A 19,185-nucleotide genomic window follows, 5' to 3' on the forward strand; every position below is an offset into this window, starting at 1 on the left:
GAAAATCATCCGCCAGAAAGGCACCCTCTACCACCACGAAAAACTAATTAAATCCCTTTGTCTGCTGCTGGAAAACAAAGGATTGATGATGACAGCGAGAGGCAACGCCAGGGAAGTCACCAAAAACCGGGGCAGAAAATTTTCTGCCGATTGTCGAAAATTTTCTCGGAAGAACGGGGAAGCAATTTTAATACATTTAAGTTCTAGGTCGCCCACCAGTATAATGCGGGAATACATTTAAGTTCTAGGTCGCCCACCAGTATAATGCGGGAATACATTTAAGTTCTAGGTCGCCCACCAGTATAATGCGGGAATACATTTAAGTTCTAGGTCGCCCACCAGTATAATGCGGGAATACATTTAAGTTCTAGGTCGCCCACCAGTATAATGCGGGAATACTTTCAAGTTCTAGGTCGCCCACCAGTATAATGCGGGAATACTTTCAAGTTCTAGGTCGCCCACCAGTATAATGCGGGAATACATTTAAGTTCTAGGTCGCCCACCAGTATAATGCGGGAATACATTTAAGTTCTAGGTCGCCCACCAGTATAATGCGGGAATACTTTTAAGTTCTAGGTCGCCCACCAGTATAATGCGGGAATACTTTCAAGTTCTAGGTCGCCCACCAGTATAATGCGGGAATACATTTAAGTTCTAGGTCGCCCACCAGTATAATGCGGGAATACATTTAAGTTCTAGGTCGCCCACCAGTATAATGCGGGAATACATTTAAGTTCTAGGTCGCCCACAAGTATAATGCGGGAATACATTTAAGTTCTAGGTCGCCCACCAGTATAATGCGGGAATACATTTAAGTTCTAGGTCGCCCACCAGTATAATGCGGGAATACATTTAAGTTCTAGGTCGCCCACCAGTATAATGCGGGAATACATTTAAGTTCTAGGTCGCCCACCAGTATAATGTGGGAATACATTTAAGTTCTAGGTCGCCCACCAGTATAATGCGGGAATACATTTAAGTTCTAGGTCGCCCACCAGTATAATGCGGGAATACATTTAAGTTCTAGGTCGCCCACCAGTATAATGCGGGAATACATTTAAGTTCTAGGTCGCCCACCAGTATAATGTGGGAATACATTTAAGTTCTAGGTCGCCCACCAGTATAATGCGGGAATACATTTAAGTTCTAGGTCGCCCACCAGTATAATGCGGGAATACTTTTAAGTTCTAGGTCGCCCACCAGTATAATGCGGGAATACTTTCAAGTTCTAGGTCGCCCACCAGTATAATGCGGGAATACATTTAAGTTCTAGGTCGCCCACCAGTATAATGCGGGAATACATTTAAGTTCTAGGTCGCCCACCAGTATAATGCGGGAATACATTTAAGTTCTAGGTCGCCCACCAGTATAATGCGGGAATACATTTAAGTTCTAGGTCGCCCACCAGTATAATGCGGGAATACATTTAAGTTCTAGGTCGCCCACCAGTATAATGCGGGAATACATTTAAGTTCTAGGTCGCCCACCAGTATAATGCGGGAATACTTTTAAGTTCTAGGTCGCCCACCAGTATAATGCGGGAATACTTTTAAGTTCTAGGTCGCCCACCAGTATAATGCGGGAATACATTTAAGTTCTAGGTCGCCCACCATTATAATGCGGGAATACTCTTTAGCTTTAGATTTTGGAATCAGTCACCCCACCTGAAGACGGAAGGGTACAACAGTGAGCCCCAAACGGGAAACAATAAAATCCCCAGCACCAAGAAGCAGACAACTGCAGAGGCAAGCGCGCAATTCAAAAGGAAAAAGGAACGCGTCTCAAAAGAAGCAGTTTGGGAACGTTGTAGCATGCCCAGTATGACGATGCTGATGAAGAAACATACCACTGAAGAAACCATTGAAAGATTTAAAGAAGAAAGCCATGTTCACAGCAAATCAAGCAAAGTGATGAGAACTGACATTCAGAAAAGTGAAGGACCAACATCATCTCCAAAGTCACAAGATAAAGGCATCGGAGGAAAGCGTTAGCCGACAAGAAAGCAAGGCAACAAGAACAAGTTGAAGATGGATAAGATTTCAGGATCCTCAGTCTAGCTTAGCTTCTTGCTTTTCCTTTTAGAGCAATGTAACGGGGAGATCGGTTGAGCAGTAGCATCTTACAGCAGCATACAATAGCGTACAACAACAGCAAACACTACGGTCACACGATAGTCCCAGCTACCAAATTTTCCCAAACTACATTGACCTGATTCCTGTTCAGCCCAGGATATGTAGGACACCTCTGAAGCGAAGGTTCGGTCAAATCTTTTTCAAAAAATGCTTCACACGGAGTATTCGGACAGGCAAAAATCGCTCGCTTATCTTTGCGCGAAAACCCTTCGTGTCTTCGTGCAAAGAGGGGCAGCTGTAAGCACGTGATTTTTGCTTTACGAGCAATCGCTCCAAAAGAAAATAAAAATAGTAACAAATAGTTTCGCTGTACAATTGTTCGAGTTTTCGTGACATGTGTTGTTAGTCATTTGTGGATCTGTCCATTTTTGCATTTAATCATTAACAAACAAAATACAAAATATGTATGTTAGGACGATTAAACCATAATTCGGTCAGTAAAAGAAAATTCAAAAAAATATATATATATATATATGTGTGCATCGTTTGTTCTAGGTTTTTAACTTACTTAAATAATTTTTGTGATAATTGTGTTAAAATGTTGCATTGTTGTTTAGTTTTAATTTCGTTATTTATTATTTTTATTTTTATTTTTGTTTTAAAAGAAAAAATGAAATTAGAAAACAAAAGTGAAGGAAATCGGTTTGGGCCAAAAATTAAACAAAATAACAGGCCCAACCAGCACTCAGGCCCAGTCCAAATCCGGCTGCCCAGGCATCTCCTGAAACGGCATCGTTTCAGGCCAATCCATCTCAGCCGTTCCAATCAATCCAATCCAACAGTCCAGGATCACTTTCAATAACCCAGGTTCAAACCCGACCCAAATCTGACCCAACCCCTCACTTAAACCAAACGACCCCGTTTAACTACCAAACGACCCCGTCTCAGTTCTCACCCTCAGATCCAAGCCGTTGAGATCATCTGATCTAACGGCTCAGATCCAATCCCATAGACCATATATAAACCTTCCCTTACACCCACGCCCCCTATACCAACACCCCACCCCTTCGTCCCCAAGTCGAACCCGGACCTCCCATTAGAAACCCTAGCCGCCCTCGTCTCCCTCGCCATTAAAGCCGGCGGCATGAACGCCGGTGGCCACCTCCCGAACACCCTAAGACCCCCTCACTCTCCTGAACATGGATCTGTTACTCCCTAGCCTCGAATCACTTTCGTTCGTCTCGAATCTTTATTTGAAGATTTGAGTCGAACCCGGATCTATGCCAAACCACCCCATTTTCATACCAGACACCCCCTGACCTTCCTCGTGACCAAACCAAGCTTGGTTTGGTCCGAATCTACCCACAACTCCCAAAAATCCAGATCTGAAAATCCAGACTTTAGAACACATGCACATGGGGAATCCGGATATCCTTAACGGGGGTTTGAGGTCTAATAGACCTTAATCAAGGTGTTCTCATGTGAGAACACCCTGATTAAAGTTTGTTCGGCCTCAAAGGGTCAATGTCGAGTCAGATTTGGTTCAGTTTTGTTTGGACATTTTTGGTAAGCTTTCTTTTCCTTTTTGTTTTATTCAACTGCTAGTTAAGTATGTTAGCATATTCTGTTGTGTTTGTTCGGTGTTTTCTGATACTTTTCTTAATTTCTTCCGTCTTTGTAAAGACCTTTTATTTGGTCAATTGTTTTCTGTGTATGATTTGAATGTGTTCTGTGATAAACATGATCGTCGATTAGTTTAATCGGCAGATAAGTTAACTCATATAGGCCCCAGTAATTGAACAAAAATTGTCTGATGCCCTTTAGGTCCCTAAACGTATTGTTTATGTGAGCGATTGATTATTACATGTTATAATTAGTATAGTCGACTCGATAAATATCGTCGATTAGCTTTCTATAACTAATAAATCGAATGAGCTAATAATGTCGCATGACTAATTGAGCTTTGCCACTGACTGTATGCCCCAGCATTGTTTGAAATGGTTTGTTTGCACTGTAAAACTGACTGAAAAAGGTTCAGCCCAGGCAGTCTTGAGTTCGAACTTTCATCAGTTCAAAAAATGCCCTGATGCTGCAATAGGCAGGGGCAGTAATAATCAAGGTTGACAGGGTTATTCTAGGGTGTTAAAAAGAACAGAAGTAATTAGTTTAAGTGAGCTGACAAATGGGGTACTAAATTAGGATTAAACTAATGCCAATGGGGGACAAGACACAAGAGTATGGGTTTAAAAGGAATACTAAAATAAGCCCATAATCCTTGATTAAAGAATAAACCAGGCGTGGGGAACAAGAGGGGCTGGCATCAAGAGATGCTCAAGCATGGGTTTAACAGGGTAGGGGCAGGCTGCAAGTTGCAGCATGGGGGCAGCTTAGCTGCACTTGGTCACTTTGGCTTATAAATAGGCCATTTGAGAACTGAAAAAGGGCTGGACTTTTACTCTTCAGAAAAAGAGAAAAACAAAGTGAAAATTTTCAGTCTTAAAGCTAGAGTTTAATCTGAAGAGAGGTCTAGTGAGTAAAAAAAAAAAGCCGAAAAACATAAGTTAGTTTCCAAATAGATTGTAACCAAACACCATCTGAAAGTTGAACAAGAATTCATATTGGTCAAGCTGTCTTGGCCAAGTTCTGTCGTCTGCAGTGACTGAGCTGTTTGTTGGTTGCTGAACTGATTGGTATTTGCTGCATTGAACTTCTTTTACTTCTGGTGTTCATTACTCTTCGTCTGGAATTATTGGTTTGGCACTCGACTATTTGCTGGCTTCATTTATTCTGGGAATCATTGTTGGTTGTTCGTGGACTGTGGAAAATAATCTTGGTTGTTGGTTTGTTGCTGTGCTGTTGCTGTGTATCTGTTGATGCTGTGATTACTGCATACTACTCAACTGATCACTCTCCTTCTTCCTTTCCTTTCCTTACCAGGTACACAATTGATACCACCAATGTAACTGAGAATTTGAGCATGAATGCTAAAGAGAGGACCTGCAGATTATTTTTATGTATACATGAACTGTTACATTAAATGTCATAAAATAGTTACATTTTCGTTTGTATAATAGAAGTAGCCTACATGCTCAGTATATCAATGTAGGTTAATGAATGATAGTCATGTGTGTATGCTGTTAGGTGAAAAACATTCCCAGGGTAATAGATTGTATTTTAGACTTAGTCTGATGGTGTAGTACATTCTATAATGTAGGCCAAAATAGGTAAACTACCCACATGAGTTAAAGTTCTTTCCCCTTTTGCTAGTTTGTCACATATAAATTGATAAAGAACAAAGAATCAGTTCTAGGCCTCAACCTCAGGAAGGCCGAGCCCAAATCGAAAAATCAGTTAGGCCTGTATCGGAAAAATAGGGCCCAAGTCTGGCCATCTCGCATGAGCTAGGTTTGGGCCCATAATTTGCGGCTAGTTGTCCATAAGTGCAGTCACGTTTTATGATTCTGTAAAAGCACTTTAAATCCGGTTTTATAATCAACTAAGGCTATTTACTGCTTTCAATTGATAGAGACAAACACGACAAGAAACGTAGTTGCTATAGGATATCCTTTAAAAATAACAACGAGATGAGCCTCGATAAAAAAAACAAAACGCAGATGCGGGGCCCTCAGTAGATATTTGTTTTAAAAATCATTTAGACTTCGGGATGGACCGTTTAGTACAATTCCACGGTCCTACCCAAAATAAATACGCTAGTCGCTTTAGGCGCGCCTTTAATAATTTAATTTCCTTAAACTCGGGTGCACATTGATGTGACCCAAATCCAAATCTCAACGGAGTCAAAGTGTGTCGACGACCACGGGTACATTGATTGTAACGCAGTTCGAGATACATTTTCACAACGTTGCAATTCTTGATAAAAACAGTAAATGATAAAAGCGGTTAAAAGTTAAATTTTGCATATAAGTTCACACTTGTATAAAATCAGATCATCAAGCCGAATATAACAGTTGAGCGACCGTGCTAGAACCACGGAACTCGGGAATGCCTAACACCTTCTCCCGGGTTAACAGAATTCCTTATCCGGATTTCTGGTACGCAGACTGTAATATAGAGTCATTATTTTCCTCGATTCGGGATTAAAATCGGTGACTTGGGACACCCTAAATCTCCCAAGTGGTGACTCTGAAATAATTAAACCAATCCCGCTTCGATTGTCCTTTAATTGGAAAAACTCCCCTGCGCCCCGGGGGCGCGGAAAAAGGAGGTGTGACACCTATTCTTCAGAGCGGTTGGCAGGGATTTATATTCGAGATTGTTCGGTTGCACAGTGTTCCGGTTTCCATCATCTCAGATAGAGGTACTCAGTTTACTTCACAGTTTTGGAGAGCCGTACAGAGAGAGTTGGGTACTCAGGTGGAGTTGAGCACAACATTTTATCCTCAGACGGATGGGCAGTCCGAGCGTACTATTCAGATATTGGAGGACATGTTGCGTACTTATGTTATTGATTTCGTAGGTTTATGGGATGAGTTTCTACCACTTGCAGAGTTTGCCTACAACAACAGCTACCAGTCGAGTATTCAGATGGCTCCGTATGAGGCTTTGTATGGGAGGCAGTGTAGATCTCCAGTTGGTTGGTTCAAGCCCGGCGAGGCTAGGCTATTGGGGACAGATTTGGTTCAGGATGCCTTAGAGAAGGTGAAGGTGATTCAGGAGAGGCTTCGTACGGCGCAGTCGCGATAGAAGAGTTATGCGGACCGGAAGGTTCGAGATGTGTCTTACATGGTTGGCGAGAAGGTTTTGCTGAAGGTTTTACCCATGAAGGGTGTTATGAGATTTGGGAAGAAGGGAAAGTTGTGTCCGCGATTCATTGGGCCTTTTGAGGTGCTTCGGAGGATTGGGGATGTGGCTTATGAGCTTGCTTTGCCACCCAACTTGTCTAGTGTGCATCCGGTATTTCATGTTTCTATGAGCCAGAACTATATTGGAGATTCGTCTCATGTTTTGGACTTCAGCACGGTTCAGTTGGAGGATGATTTGACTTATAATGTTGGAGCTGGTAGCTATTTTGGGTCATCAGGTTCGGAAGTTGAGGTCAAAGGATATAGCTTTAGTGAAAGTGCAGTGGAGAGGTCAGCCCGTGGAGGAGGCTACATGGGAGACCGAGCTAGAGATGCAGAGCAGATATCCTCACCTATTTGAGGCTTTAAGTATGTATCTTGACTCGTTCGAGGACAAATGTTTGTTTAAGTTGGGGAGGATGTGACGATCCGGCCAGTCGTCTCACGAGTTACCGCTCAGTTTCCCCCATTTTTGCTTTATTATGCTTCATTATCCGTGTTTTATATGATCGAGTTGAGTAGGTTGCGTTCGGAGTGGATTTGATATGAAATGAGACACTTAGTCTCTTTTGAGAAGGTTCAAGTTGGAAAAGTCAACCGAATATTGACTTGTGCGTTAGAGAGATCGGATATGAGTTCCGATGGTTCGGTTAGCTTTGGGAGGTGATTTATGACTTAGGAGTGTGATCGGAATTGGTTTTGGAGGTCCGGTGTAGAATTAGGCTTGAATTGGCGAAGTTAGTATTTTGGCGATTTCCGGTTGATAGGTGAGATTTTGATCCGAGGGTCGGAATGAAATTAAGAGAGTTGCTGTAGCTTCGTTATGTCATTTGTGATGCGTGTGCAAAATTTCAGGTCATTCTGACGTGGTTTGGTTGCGTTTTTGATCGAAAGCTTATTTCAGAAGTTTTTAGAAAACTTAGGCTTGAATTCAATATGAATTGATGGATTTGGTGTTGTTTGAGGTGTTTTGATGATTGCAGCAAGTTTGAATGAGGTTTTAGGATATGTTGGTGCGTTTGGTTGAGGTCCCGGTGGCCTCGGGTGAGTTTCGGGTGGTCAATCGGACCACTTTTGAGTTTTGAAAGTTGCAGAAAAATTGATCTCAACAGTTGCAGCAATTTATCTCTTCGGGTTCGCATAAGGGTCCTCACATTCGCGAAGAGTAAGCGGAGGAAGGTGTGAAATTGGCCTTTGCGTTCGCGAGGCAGGACACACGTTCGTGAAGGGGAGTGAGCTTGGTGCATTACGTTCGCGAGGGGTACTGTCGCGTTCGCATAGAAGGATTCGAGTCAGGGGATTAGAAGTGAAATTGTGCTTCGTGTCCGCAGGTACGATGTCGCGTTTGCGTAGGGTCTCCTAGGCAAAGCATCGCATTCGCGTAGAAAGAAAATCTGGTTAAGATAAGTTGTGCATCGCGAACGCGAGAGTTTGACCGCGTTCGCGAAGAAGGAAAGTCAGAACTGGGCAGAAATTTATAAGTTATTTCATCAGCGATTTTGAGTCATTTTTCCACCATAGTTGATCATTTTGAGAGCTCTTTGAGGGAGATTGAAGAGGGATTCAAGGAGAAGTGATTGGAGGTAAGATTTATGAACCTAAAACGTGATTCTACTGTGAAATTAACCTAGAAATTCATGGAACTTAAGCTAAAAATGGAAGAACTAGGGCTTGGGATTTTGAACTTTTGAATTGGGATTTGAAGGACCATTTGAGGTCGGATTTGAGAACTTTTGATATGTATGAACTCGTGGAAGGATAAGGAACCCATTGATATAAAAAATTTTGAGTTTCGAGAAGTGGGCCCGGGGCTCGAGTTTTGCTAATTTCGGAATTTTTGATATTTTTCGATTGTTTTCGCTGGGCTTTGTTCCCTTAGCATATTATGACGTATTCATTCTGCTTTTGGATAGACTCGACGCGCTTGGAGGCCGATTCGAGGGGCAAAGGCGTCGCGAGCTAGAGTTGTAGCCGGTTCGAGGTGAGTATGATTATAAATGATGTCCTGAGGGTTTGAAACCCCGGATTGCACATCGTAGTGCTATATTGAGGTGAGACAAGCGCTGGATGATGAGCGTGAGGTCTTTTACTACTGGGGATTGAGACTGGGTCCGTCCCTACTCATGATTTTACCGTGTATTTGACTGAAACTTATTTGTTATCATCATGATTTGGGCTAATTGCCATATTTGGGTTTCGTACCAACTATTTGAACCCTTCGGGGATTTTGACTGATTTTCCTCACTATACTTGTTAAAAATCATATCCTTAGTCATGTTTCTATCTGTTTTAAACGATTCGAGCCGGTTTTTATCATATTATTCCTAAATGAGAGGAATTTGTGGGCTGAGATCCCTATCTTCTATTATTGTGCCCGGGAGGCTGTGAGGTAAATGACTGAGAGGGGTTGAGAACCCAATGGTGAGGATATTATATATGTTATGGATCGGGCTGCATGCCGCATCAATACTTATATGGATCGGGCTGCACGCCGCAACAATATAGCGCTTGGGCTGTAGGAGCCCCTCCGGAGTTTGCACACCCCCAGTGAGCGTAGTCGACTATCTATATGGATCGGGCTACATGCCGCACGATGTACGGATGGGGCTGCACGCCGCAGCGGTTATTCTGATTTATGTTATTATGAGAGATATATGGGTCGAGAGCTGAGAATGAGCACTAAGTGATGAGAGTGAGTCCGAGGAGCTGATACTGTTATGAGTGATGGACACTGTGCCCAAGGGGTGGATTTCTACTTGTTATTTACTTGCTAAATTACCCATTTTACCTAATTTGAAGAGATTTCACTTGACTTCTTCACTGATTTACTGCTTTAAGTGATTTTTACTGCTTGATATAGAATTGCTTTGTGCCTTTACGTGTTTTCTTGCTTTCAGCCATTATTTATGATTATTACTCACTAAGTCGGAGTACTCACATTATTCCCTGCACCGTGTGTGCAGATTCAGGCATCGCAGAGTCCCCTCCTGAGTGCTGATCCTCCTAGTCCAGGCAGTGTTTTCGGAGGCTATGAGGTAGTTGTTGGCGTCCGCAGCCCCTGTGCCTCCCTTATCTTACTATTTTCATGTCCTTGAACTTCTGTATCAGATTTCGTATCTAGTAGACTGGTATCCGGATTTATTAGTTGTTCATGACTTGTGACACCCCAGTTTGGGCTGTGTCAGGATGGTTTCCACTGTTGTTATTGTTATTTCCGCAAATTATGGTTTTATATCATGTTCTAGAACTATTTATGGTATTTAACTGTTTAAATGAGGTGTTCTGTTTTGGTCTGGCTAGCCTTGTCTTCACGAGAGGCGCCATCACGATCGGGTTCGGGGTTAGGGTCGTAACAAACTTATACCGGTATAAATCATATTCCAACCAAACAACCCCAAAGTGTAGCTTTTTTAAGCTTGAAACTGCAGCATGACAACTATAAGAAAGATATTTATACGGCTTATGAGCCCAGTTGACCCACAGTTTTTCTATTGATGTTTCCATTTTAATTTTGTTGACTCCCAAATTAAGTAAAGATTAATGTTTTTCTTTTCCTTTTTTTCTTCTTCAGGAAGCTCTCGCTTTTACCATCATGAATATGGGTAAAACAATTAAAAACGTCTTTCACATTCATCGTTATTCATAAGCATGAACAAGACTTAATAATTTCTTAACGACCCAAAAACCAAGTTCTTTCTTTTGGTTTTTTCTCTTCAAGAGTAGACCATGGTTTTTGAGATGGGGTGACTTAGAATTAAAGAAAAAGATAGTGGAAAAATCATTCCACTTCCTATTTTCTTTATTTATTACTAAGAACAACTAGGGTGGACCAGAATTTTGAGACAAGGCTCGTGCTCATGGAACGGGAACAAAAATTATCACTCATTTTGCTTGTTTTTATTCTCATTTTTTCTTTTTCCCGATTATTGCCGCAAGTCATGTTACACATAATGTTAGGTATGACAGTATTTTACGTATAATTTATCATAAGCTTTCAGCATAATTCCACATGCTAGCAAGTGACAATCATTTGGTGCTTTTTGGTTTCATCCTTTTCCTTTTTTTTTTCTTTTTTTCTTTTGGATTTCCCCATTGTTTTTGGCTATTTTACTAATAAGTACCACGATCTTATTGTAGCTCTAGTTTCTCCACCTAATAGGCTCTAATTCATATTTGATATAGCCACATGGATTGTGTTAATTATCAGGAATATTTTAGTGACTTCCCACTATTTGGATATTATTTTCTTTGGGAATTAGGTTGGCAGGATTATGATTTCTTCTTTTTTTGGGTGCGATTATTATGACTTCTTCACAAATTCGATTACAGAAATATGTCCCGCGTTAGGAATTCCACTTCTTCAGAATCCTAGGTAATCACACATTAAGGCACAAAAAAGAAGAAAAAGAAAAAGAGTTGCGAAAATTAAATAGCCGAAATTAATGATTGCTTAACTCATGCGAAAGCTAGAGTATAAACTATAAAGTATGAATTCGGCCGAATTCAGTAATCTTGCTCCGAATTTTTATATTTTTCTTAATAAATTTATTTGATATATATAAATTATTAATTTTATAACCCAATAACTTTAAATAGCAAAAACTTTAAAGCCATAACTAAGCTTTAAATCTTGACTCTATCTATGATCTAATTATACATATTTCAATCTCTACATTGGTTGCTACTTGGAAATTCCACAGCGTCGTCACAATTTTGTGACATATCGACCTCAACAATTAAGAATTGAAAAGACTATAAAAAATAGTAGAAGCCAAAGCTGGTAATATCTCTCTGTCAATGCACAGTTGAACAAGAACTTTGCAAGTTAGCAATACTAATATTTCATTAGAAAGAAATAACATGCATGATTTTATTTCACTTGGAAAACCAGTATGCACTCTCACACAAAGATTTTGACATGCTTAGTATTAATCAATTGCAGTACTTACGATTTACGTATCTTAAGTACACATCTATTATTTTGTCAAAGAAAAAAAAACATTTATTCTACAACTTCAATAATTATTCATACGTACATTAAGCGTGGAATGCACCTTGCCCCCAAAAAAATATATATGAAAGAAAGACAAAAGAAAAGGAAATACGAATTTGGTTGGGTCATCGAATTAGAGTTGCAAGTTGCAACTAATTATATAGCTGCTGCAGTTCTACTCTAGACATAATCTCACTAACAACTCTCCCTTTTCTTTCTTTTCCTCCCTCAGAAAAATTCAAATGAAATATTAATGTTGAGAACGAAGGATAAGCAAATTTTGCATATTTGGTCAAATAATTTAACTCTTAACAAAATATGCTAATCTAGTGATGTGCTAACAAAGTAAAGAAAGTACAGTGAAGAATTTTGAAATGACTTATATCTGCTGGTTCCTGTATTATTTGAGAAATTAGATTGTGATCAAAATTGACCACATTGAGAGGCACCGAAATTTGTAGGACTAAAAGGGACATATGGTTTGCTTAATTGAAACTTCGTTGTCAAAACAAATCGACAAAATATATATAAATATCAAGAAGAAAAAATAATAGGTAAAGGTGTATATGGGTCTTAGTAACTAGAAATGTTGTCGGGATCGAAAAGAGCGTCCTACCAAAATTGGTTTGAACATTTTCCCCCTTCATTAAGTTCTTTCTGGATTCATATGTATCTGGTCCTGGCCTCCATAACTTAGGAGTACTTAATAGGAGTAGCATTTTATGACCAGATGTAATAAATTTTAACATTATCAGTATAACTTAACTTATTATAAAAGCTTATTTTATTTATTTATTCTAGATTATCGATTAATGCTATGAAATAGAGTTATTTGCAATTCCTTTTTAAGTGACTGATTGCGTAAAAGAAAAATTACATGTTAGGAACTAAGTTCAAAATGCAATATTTCAGCTTAATTGAGCACTGTTTGCAATAAATTTTCGAAAAATAAACTGCACTCACAAAAATAAGAGAAAAATATTTTTATTAATCAATTGTGTATACAATTTATTTCTCCCTTTGTTCTTCTCTACTGATTGTTCTCTCTGATTCGAGGGCTGGAGCAACGTATTTCTCGAACATAGGATGGTATAGACCTCTTTAGGATGTATTTGATCTCCATACAAGGATGCCTCCATTAAAGGATATTGTGGGTCTTCTCGAACTAATTGATTAATTGTCAAGAAATATTCGGCTATATCTTGATCTCTTTGTAATTATCTTAAAAGTTTATGGGATTTTCGAGATGATTTTTTCAGGATATGTATAAAGCTTTTTAGAGGCGTGACTTAGGGTTAGGTAGAATAGCTTCCAAGAAATCTTTCGTAGCCTTAGGGTCTCAAGATCAGGGATGAGCTCGTCATGAATTTAAGATTTAGCTCAAATTTCGTATGGGTTTGACCCGTTCAAAATTCAGTGTCTACAGGCACGTTATTATCTTTTGTTTTATAAAGAAAGTGAGACAAGAAATCAACTAGACAAGTATACTATTTAAAGTAGAATACAACTCTAGATATAATATATTGACATGTTCGGCCCCCGTTAGGAGTATATCTGTATATCTCATGCTAATTTATTTTGAGGTCAAACGTGTTTTAGAAGTATTTGTTTTCAGGTCATGCTCATCCATTATTCTCCTTTGCAATTGAAAAGGGATATTTTTAGCAAAGTGCTGCATTAGGAGCGTCTAATGTTGTTAATTTCTTAGGATCCTTCTTACCAAATTGTTTGAAAAAAGATAATTATGGCTTCTAGGAATCTCCCTTTTCTATTTGTATGAGTTAAAATCTGACCACACGTGGATTAGCGCTAAAAGGAATGGTAAGTGGTCGATTAAGTCGTGGTCGTACCCACAAGGCACAATAACAACGAGTATCTCGGCCACTGCCGAGATCGAGCCGTCAAAAAGCTTGTACGACAAAGTAAATGTCGTGATATTCGAGGGAGGCGACGTGAATTACAATCAAGGGATGAAGGCATTCTGGTTAAGGACCATTGGACAAAAGGAAATGTTGATAATATATATAGGAGGTAAAAAGACAAAAAAAGAAGGGGGGGGGGGGGGGCTTTCCTCTCCTAGAGAGAGAAGAGGTGAAGAAATCTGAGAAAAGGCTTAGATAGTGAATACAAATCTCTGTAATCGTGATTATTGAATCAACAAAGATAGATCTTGTTACTGTCGATGGCATTCCATCTTTTCCGTCATTGTCACTACATCACGGGATAATACGTCAAGAATATAAGCCTATCATCTATATTCGATATCTTATATGATCCCAGAAAATTTATAAGCTTGATTATATCTTATTCTCTTATTGAATATACTTAGATCTCGAGTTAATTATCCTTGGCTAAGATTTATCCTCTATATCATTAATTAGTTTAACAAAAAACTTAACACTTTTTGGGCAAACACTCTTCACATCACAAGTCATACAAGTGGAAGCGTTGTGAAAAATCAACTTTTGTTTTCGTGGTGCAACGTGTTGCTAAATATTAACATATGATTGTTTTTTACAAAACTTTCTATCGAAAAAATAATGGCACATTTCTATATTTTCAAACAATTTAATTTTTGAATTTGTCGTTTTACCTTAATGACAAAATTTGATTTTATAGTCATACAAATATTTATTACATGTATTAGAACATAGCATTCAAATATCTTATTTTGTTTAAATTCTATGTCAGTCAAACATTATAACATAAAATGAGATGAAATGAATAAAGAAAATTTAGACTATTATGTACTACTCTATATGTTAGTATCTCAAAAGGGGGCAACGAGCTTCCACAGAGCTGCTTCACTACCGACTGAAGCCTTCGGATACCAAACTAAAAAAAGTAAGCCCAATCCACTGACCTGACAATATAGGTAGAAAGCCCAACGAAACTCAATAAATATACTCTAATCTAATTGGACCTTTCACTGTATAGGAAATAATTGGCGTCCAGGAGCCCATACTCATAAATGAATTTGATACGCTTTAAACATTAACAGAACAGAAATTAAATCAATTACATGTTGATCACGAATTTATAGTATTAAAGCAGTTTTTATTATGCTACAGAATCTTACCTAACTACACATAGGGGTAATAAATAGGTGGGTCGGGTCGGATATTGGCGGGTCGAAAACGAATAATACAAAAACAGATAAATTATTTGACCCGACCTATATTTAATATGGATAAAAAGAGGTTAAATGGCGGATAATATGGCTATCCATATTATCCATGGCTTCTTGTATTTGTCAATTTTGGGAGAATTCCTAGTCTACCAAACTTGAGGACCCCCAAAGGCTTTACAAATGTAAAAGTTAAACCATATTATCCATTGATTATTTATCGGTTATCCGTTTTCTAAGTGGATAATATGATTCTTATCCATTTTTATCCAATACATTCTTTTAATGGATAATATGAGTGAATAATTATTTTTTTTAAAAACCATTTCGCGGACACTAATTATATATGGTACATCCCTTACATGGAAGTATTGTGGCAGTAGAATAGCACTAGACATTCTTGTCATCTGTATATCGTGTCAGTAGAATAGCACTAGACATTCCTGTCATCTGTATACAGAAAAACAATTACTACTAGTCCATACTTCTGCTTGTATAATACTAAACATCTCGTGATATCTTTGGTATATTTACCAGGAATGCCTTTTAGATTATAGACAAATAACATATCTTGATCCATCTACTGAATGACCTTAACATAGGAGACTTGGGATCAATTCCCCTCACCAGAAGTCTCTTCAGTCAAAGCTCGTTGCACTGGTCATGTATAATGCGATTTGTATTTCCTGTGTAGTTTGTGAGCTATTGCATAGTAAGCAAATTACCCAGTGTGCACCCGAAAGGAAGCGGCTGCGGATTTCCTTGAGAATTTTAAAAAAGTTATATGAATAACGCTTTATTTTAGTATTCCTTAAGTTTTTCGGCGCCCTATATGGATGGATGGCTAACAAATTTTAAACTCCAAAAAAAAAAAACATCGACGTTGAAGATTAAAAATTATACTCCTAAAAAGATTAGCTCTTAAACTTGTTGTATACATCATCATATTAGATTAAATTTTGGTGGGATAAGATAATTATAAGATATTACCGTAACAAATCTTAGTCAAACTATGTAGATGGCCAAACGCTGCCTATATTACATTACGTATTTTCACCAGCATTAGGAAACCATAACTACAATCAACCTAGTTTGTTCAACTTCCTTTTTCCCCCATCCAAACTAAGCAATTCTCTAGACTTGAAATTCTTCCCTTATCTTCACTTTCTTGCATTTCTGTTTGATCAATTCTCAACTCCAAAATAAATGGCTTCCCCATGTACTACATATCAACCAAGTCCTGGTAGTCCTGAAGATGACTCTATGGTACTTTTCTCAACTTCAACTTCATGTTCACCAGCCAAACAATCCACTCGAACTCATTCTAATTCTTCTTCATTTCACTCGTCATCACCTCCACCACCACCACCACAATCGTCATCAAATAACAAAACTTACGAACTAAGAGTTCGTAACCTCTCGTATACTATTTCTCCGAATTCATCGCTCTTTTCTTCCTTAATCAAGAAAAGTACTAAGCCAAAAATCAGCATACTCAAATCAGTCTCTTTTGTAGCTGGATGTTCTGAGATTTTAGCGATCGTTGGACCAAGTGGTACGGGCAAGTCAACTTTGTTACGTGTGATATCAGGTAGGGTAAGGAACAAAGATTTTGATACAAAAAGTATTTATCTCAATGACCATGCAATTACTAGTCCTGTTCAATTAAGAAACATATGTGGTTATGTGGCTCAAGAGGACAATTTACTTCCTCTCTTAACTGTAAACGAAACTTTAATGTTTAGTGCAAAATTTCGGTTAAGAGGAATGAGTTCAAAGGAGAGAGAAGAAAGAGTTGAAAACTTAATGCAAGAACTTGGACTTGACCATGTAGCTGATAACTTTGTTGGAGATGAAGAGAATAGAGGAATTTCAGGTGGTGAAAGAAAAAGAGTGTCAATTGGTGTTGACATGATTCATGATCCTAATATATTACTCTTAGATGAGCCAACTTCAGGATTAGATAGCAGTTCAGCACTTCAAGTAATTGAATTGCTCTCATCTATGGCAAAAACAAAACATAGAACCATAATTTTATCTATACATCAGCCTAGTTACAGAATTCTTCAATATATTTCCAATCTCTTGATCCTTAATCATGGATCTGTTGTTCATTATGGCTCTCTTGAATCGCTCGAGGAAAATATAAGTAGGCTGGGCTACGAAATTCCTATTCAGCTTAACCCTCTTGAATTTGCTATGGAAATTATATCTGTGTTGGAAAACCAGGACTTGCATTCCAAATATCAGTCATGTTCTTATTTGAGATGGGAAGAGGCTATAATTCAAGATGGCGCGAATAAAGAAGTAATCGATCAGGCAAAAACTAGTGCTGTTTCGAATTCAGGTTGCTCGAGTTTATTTGAAATAGCAGTGTTATGTTCAAGATTCTGGAAAATTATTTACAGGACAAAGCAACTTTTCTTGGCGCGAACGATGCAAGCACTCGTGGGAGGATTTGGACTTGGAAGTGTGTATATTAAAATGAGGAATGATGAAGGTGGAGTTACAGAAAGATTAGGCCTTTTTGCATTTAGCCTAAGTTTTTTGCTATCTTCAACAGTTGAAGCTCTTCCAATTTATCTTCAAGAAAGGCGCGTTATAATGAAGGAAGCGTCAAGAGGAGCATATAAAATCTCTTCTTACATGATCGCGAACACGATAATCTTCCTTCCATTTCTCTTTGCAGTAGCCATTCTTTTTGCTGTCCCAGTTTATTGGATCGTAGGGCTGAATCCTTCGATAACAGCTTTCGTGTTCTTCACGTTTGTGGTTTGGGTGATAGTTTTGATGGCAAGTTCTTTGGTTCTGTTTCTGAGTGCAGTTTCTCCTGATTTTATATCAGGGAATTCTCTGATTTGCACTGTACTTGGGGCTTTCTTTCTTTTCTCTGGCTATTTTATACCAAAGGAATGCATACCTAAATATTGGCTGTTTATGTACTATGTTTCTTTATATAGGTATCCTTTGGATGCACTGCTGACAAATGAATATTGGAGTTTGAGAAGCAAATGTTTTTCTTGGAATGATGAAAATCATTCAGAATGTTTGCTAACAGGATATGATGTATTGAAGAATCGGGGACTTGACAAGGATACTAGGTGGATGAATGTTGGAATTATGTTTGCTTTCTTTGTGTTTTATAGGGTTATTTGTTGGATTATTCTTGCAAGAAAAGTGTCAAAAACAACAATTTGAAAGAGAACCAGCTGGAGATCAGAATGCAGGATGATGAAAAAGCACATTTGCTACAGATTGAAGACCAACTAGATGGCTATTACTTCTTAGAGTTTGATTCTTGGATTCAATCTTATTTCATCTTGCTGTTATTGCTACTTGTTGCAGTTACCTTTTTTTTTTCCAGTCGTTCTCTAGCCGAGGATCTATCGGAAACAGCCTCTTTGCCCTTCCAGGGGTAGGGGTAAGGTTGCGTACATCTTATCCTCCCCAGACCTCACTTGTGAAAAACTAAGGGTTTGTTATTGTTGTAGAAGACCAACAAGCTCAGTGTTGAAGATTGATGACAGCCTGATTATCTCATGTTTATTCCTACGTTAGATTAGCTTAGTAGAGTGATATTGTACAAATCTTTTATTTATCATGTTAAATCTAGTTGTCATGTACTAATAGCCTTAAGTCTTTATGAACCTTGTTTTTTATTTATAATCTCAATTTATATGAAACTCATTTTATTTTGAGATTGTTCCAATTAAATTTGATTAAATGTTTGTTCTCTTTTCAACAATTACTTTAATATCGTCTTTCGTTGTCACTAATATAGTAGTTAGTACTATATAAGTCAAATTAGTGTCTTAAACTCAATATCTAGTTGAAATACCATGATATAATGGAATGGATGGAGGATGTATTATTATTTGTAGATCACTTCTTAGATGGCTGACAATACGACAAGTAGCCCTAAATGGGCTGGATGCATAATTATTTTCGTATCGGGGGAGTGGCTGCCGATCTACCCTATGGCTGGATAGATAAATGTTTGGATTTTTGCGATTATTTTTTAACGGGGGTTGCTGAGTATCAAAAACTTATTACCCGGAATCCTATTTTTTTAGAACGAGTTGAAGGCGTAGGCATTATTGGGGGAGACGAAGCATTAAATTGGGGGTTATCGGGACCAATGCTACGAGCTTCCGGAATAGAATGGGATCTTCGTAAAGTTGATCATTATGA

General features: G+C 38.5%; 1 protein-coding gene across 1 annotated transcript; it reads left to right on the forward strand.

Moving 5' to 3' along the window:
- The first annotated feature begins 15,990 nt into the window (after positions 1-15,990).
- On the forward strand, positions 15,991-18,617 carry LOC107771139 (ABC transporter G family member 23-like). The gene has a single exon (XM_016590468.2). The coding sequence runs from the start codon at positions 16,201-16,203 to the stop codon at positions 18,190-18,192; it is 1,992 nt and encodes a 663-aa protein (XP_016445954.2). The 5' UTR covers positions 15,991-16,200; the 3' UTR covers positions 18,193-18,617.
- Positions 18,618-19,185: the final 568 nt, after the last annotated feature.

The sequence above is a fragment of the Nicotiana tabacum genome, chromosome 6 (genome assembly GCF_000715075.1).
Source record: "Nicotiana tabacum cultivar K326 chromosome 6, ASM71507v2, whole genome shotgun sequence".
Classification (NCBI taxonomy): Eukaryota; Viridiplantae; Streptophyta; class Magnoliopsida; order Solanales; family Solanaceae; genus Nicotiana; species Nicotiana tabacum.

Coding starts and splice junctions, on each gene's coding strand:
- LOC107771139 (XM_016590468.2), top strand. CDS start 16,201: ATGGCTTCCCCATGTACTACATATCAACCAAGTCCTGGTAGTCCTGAA.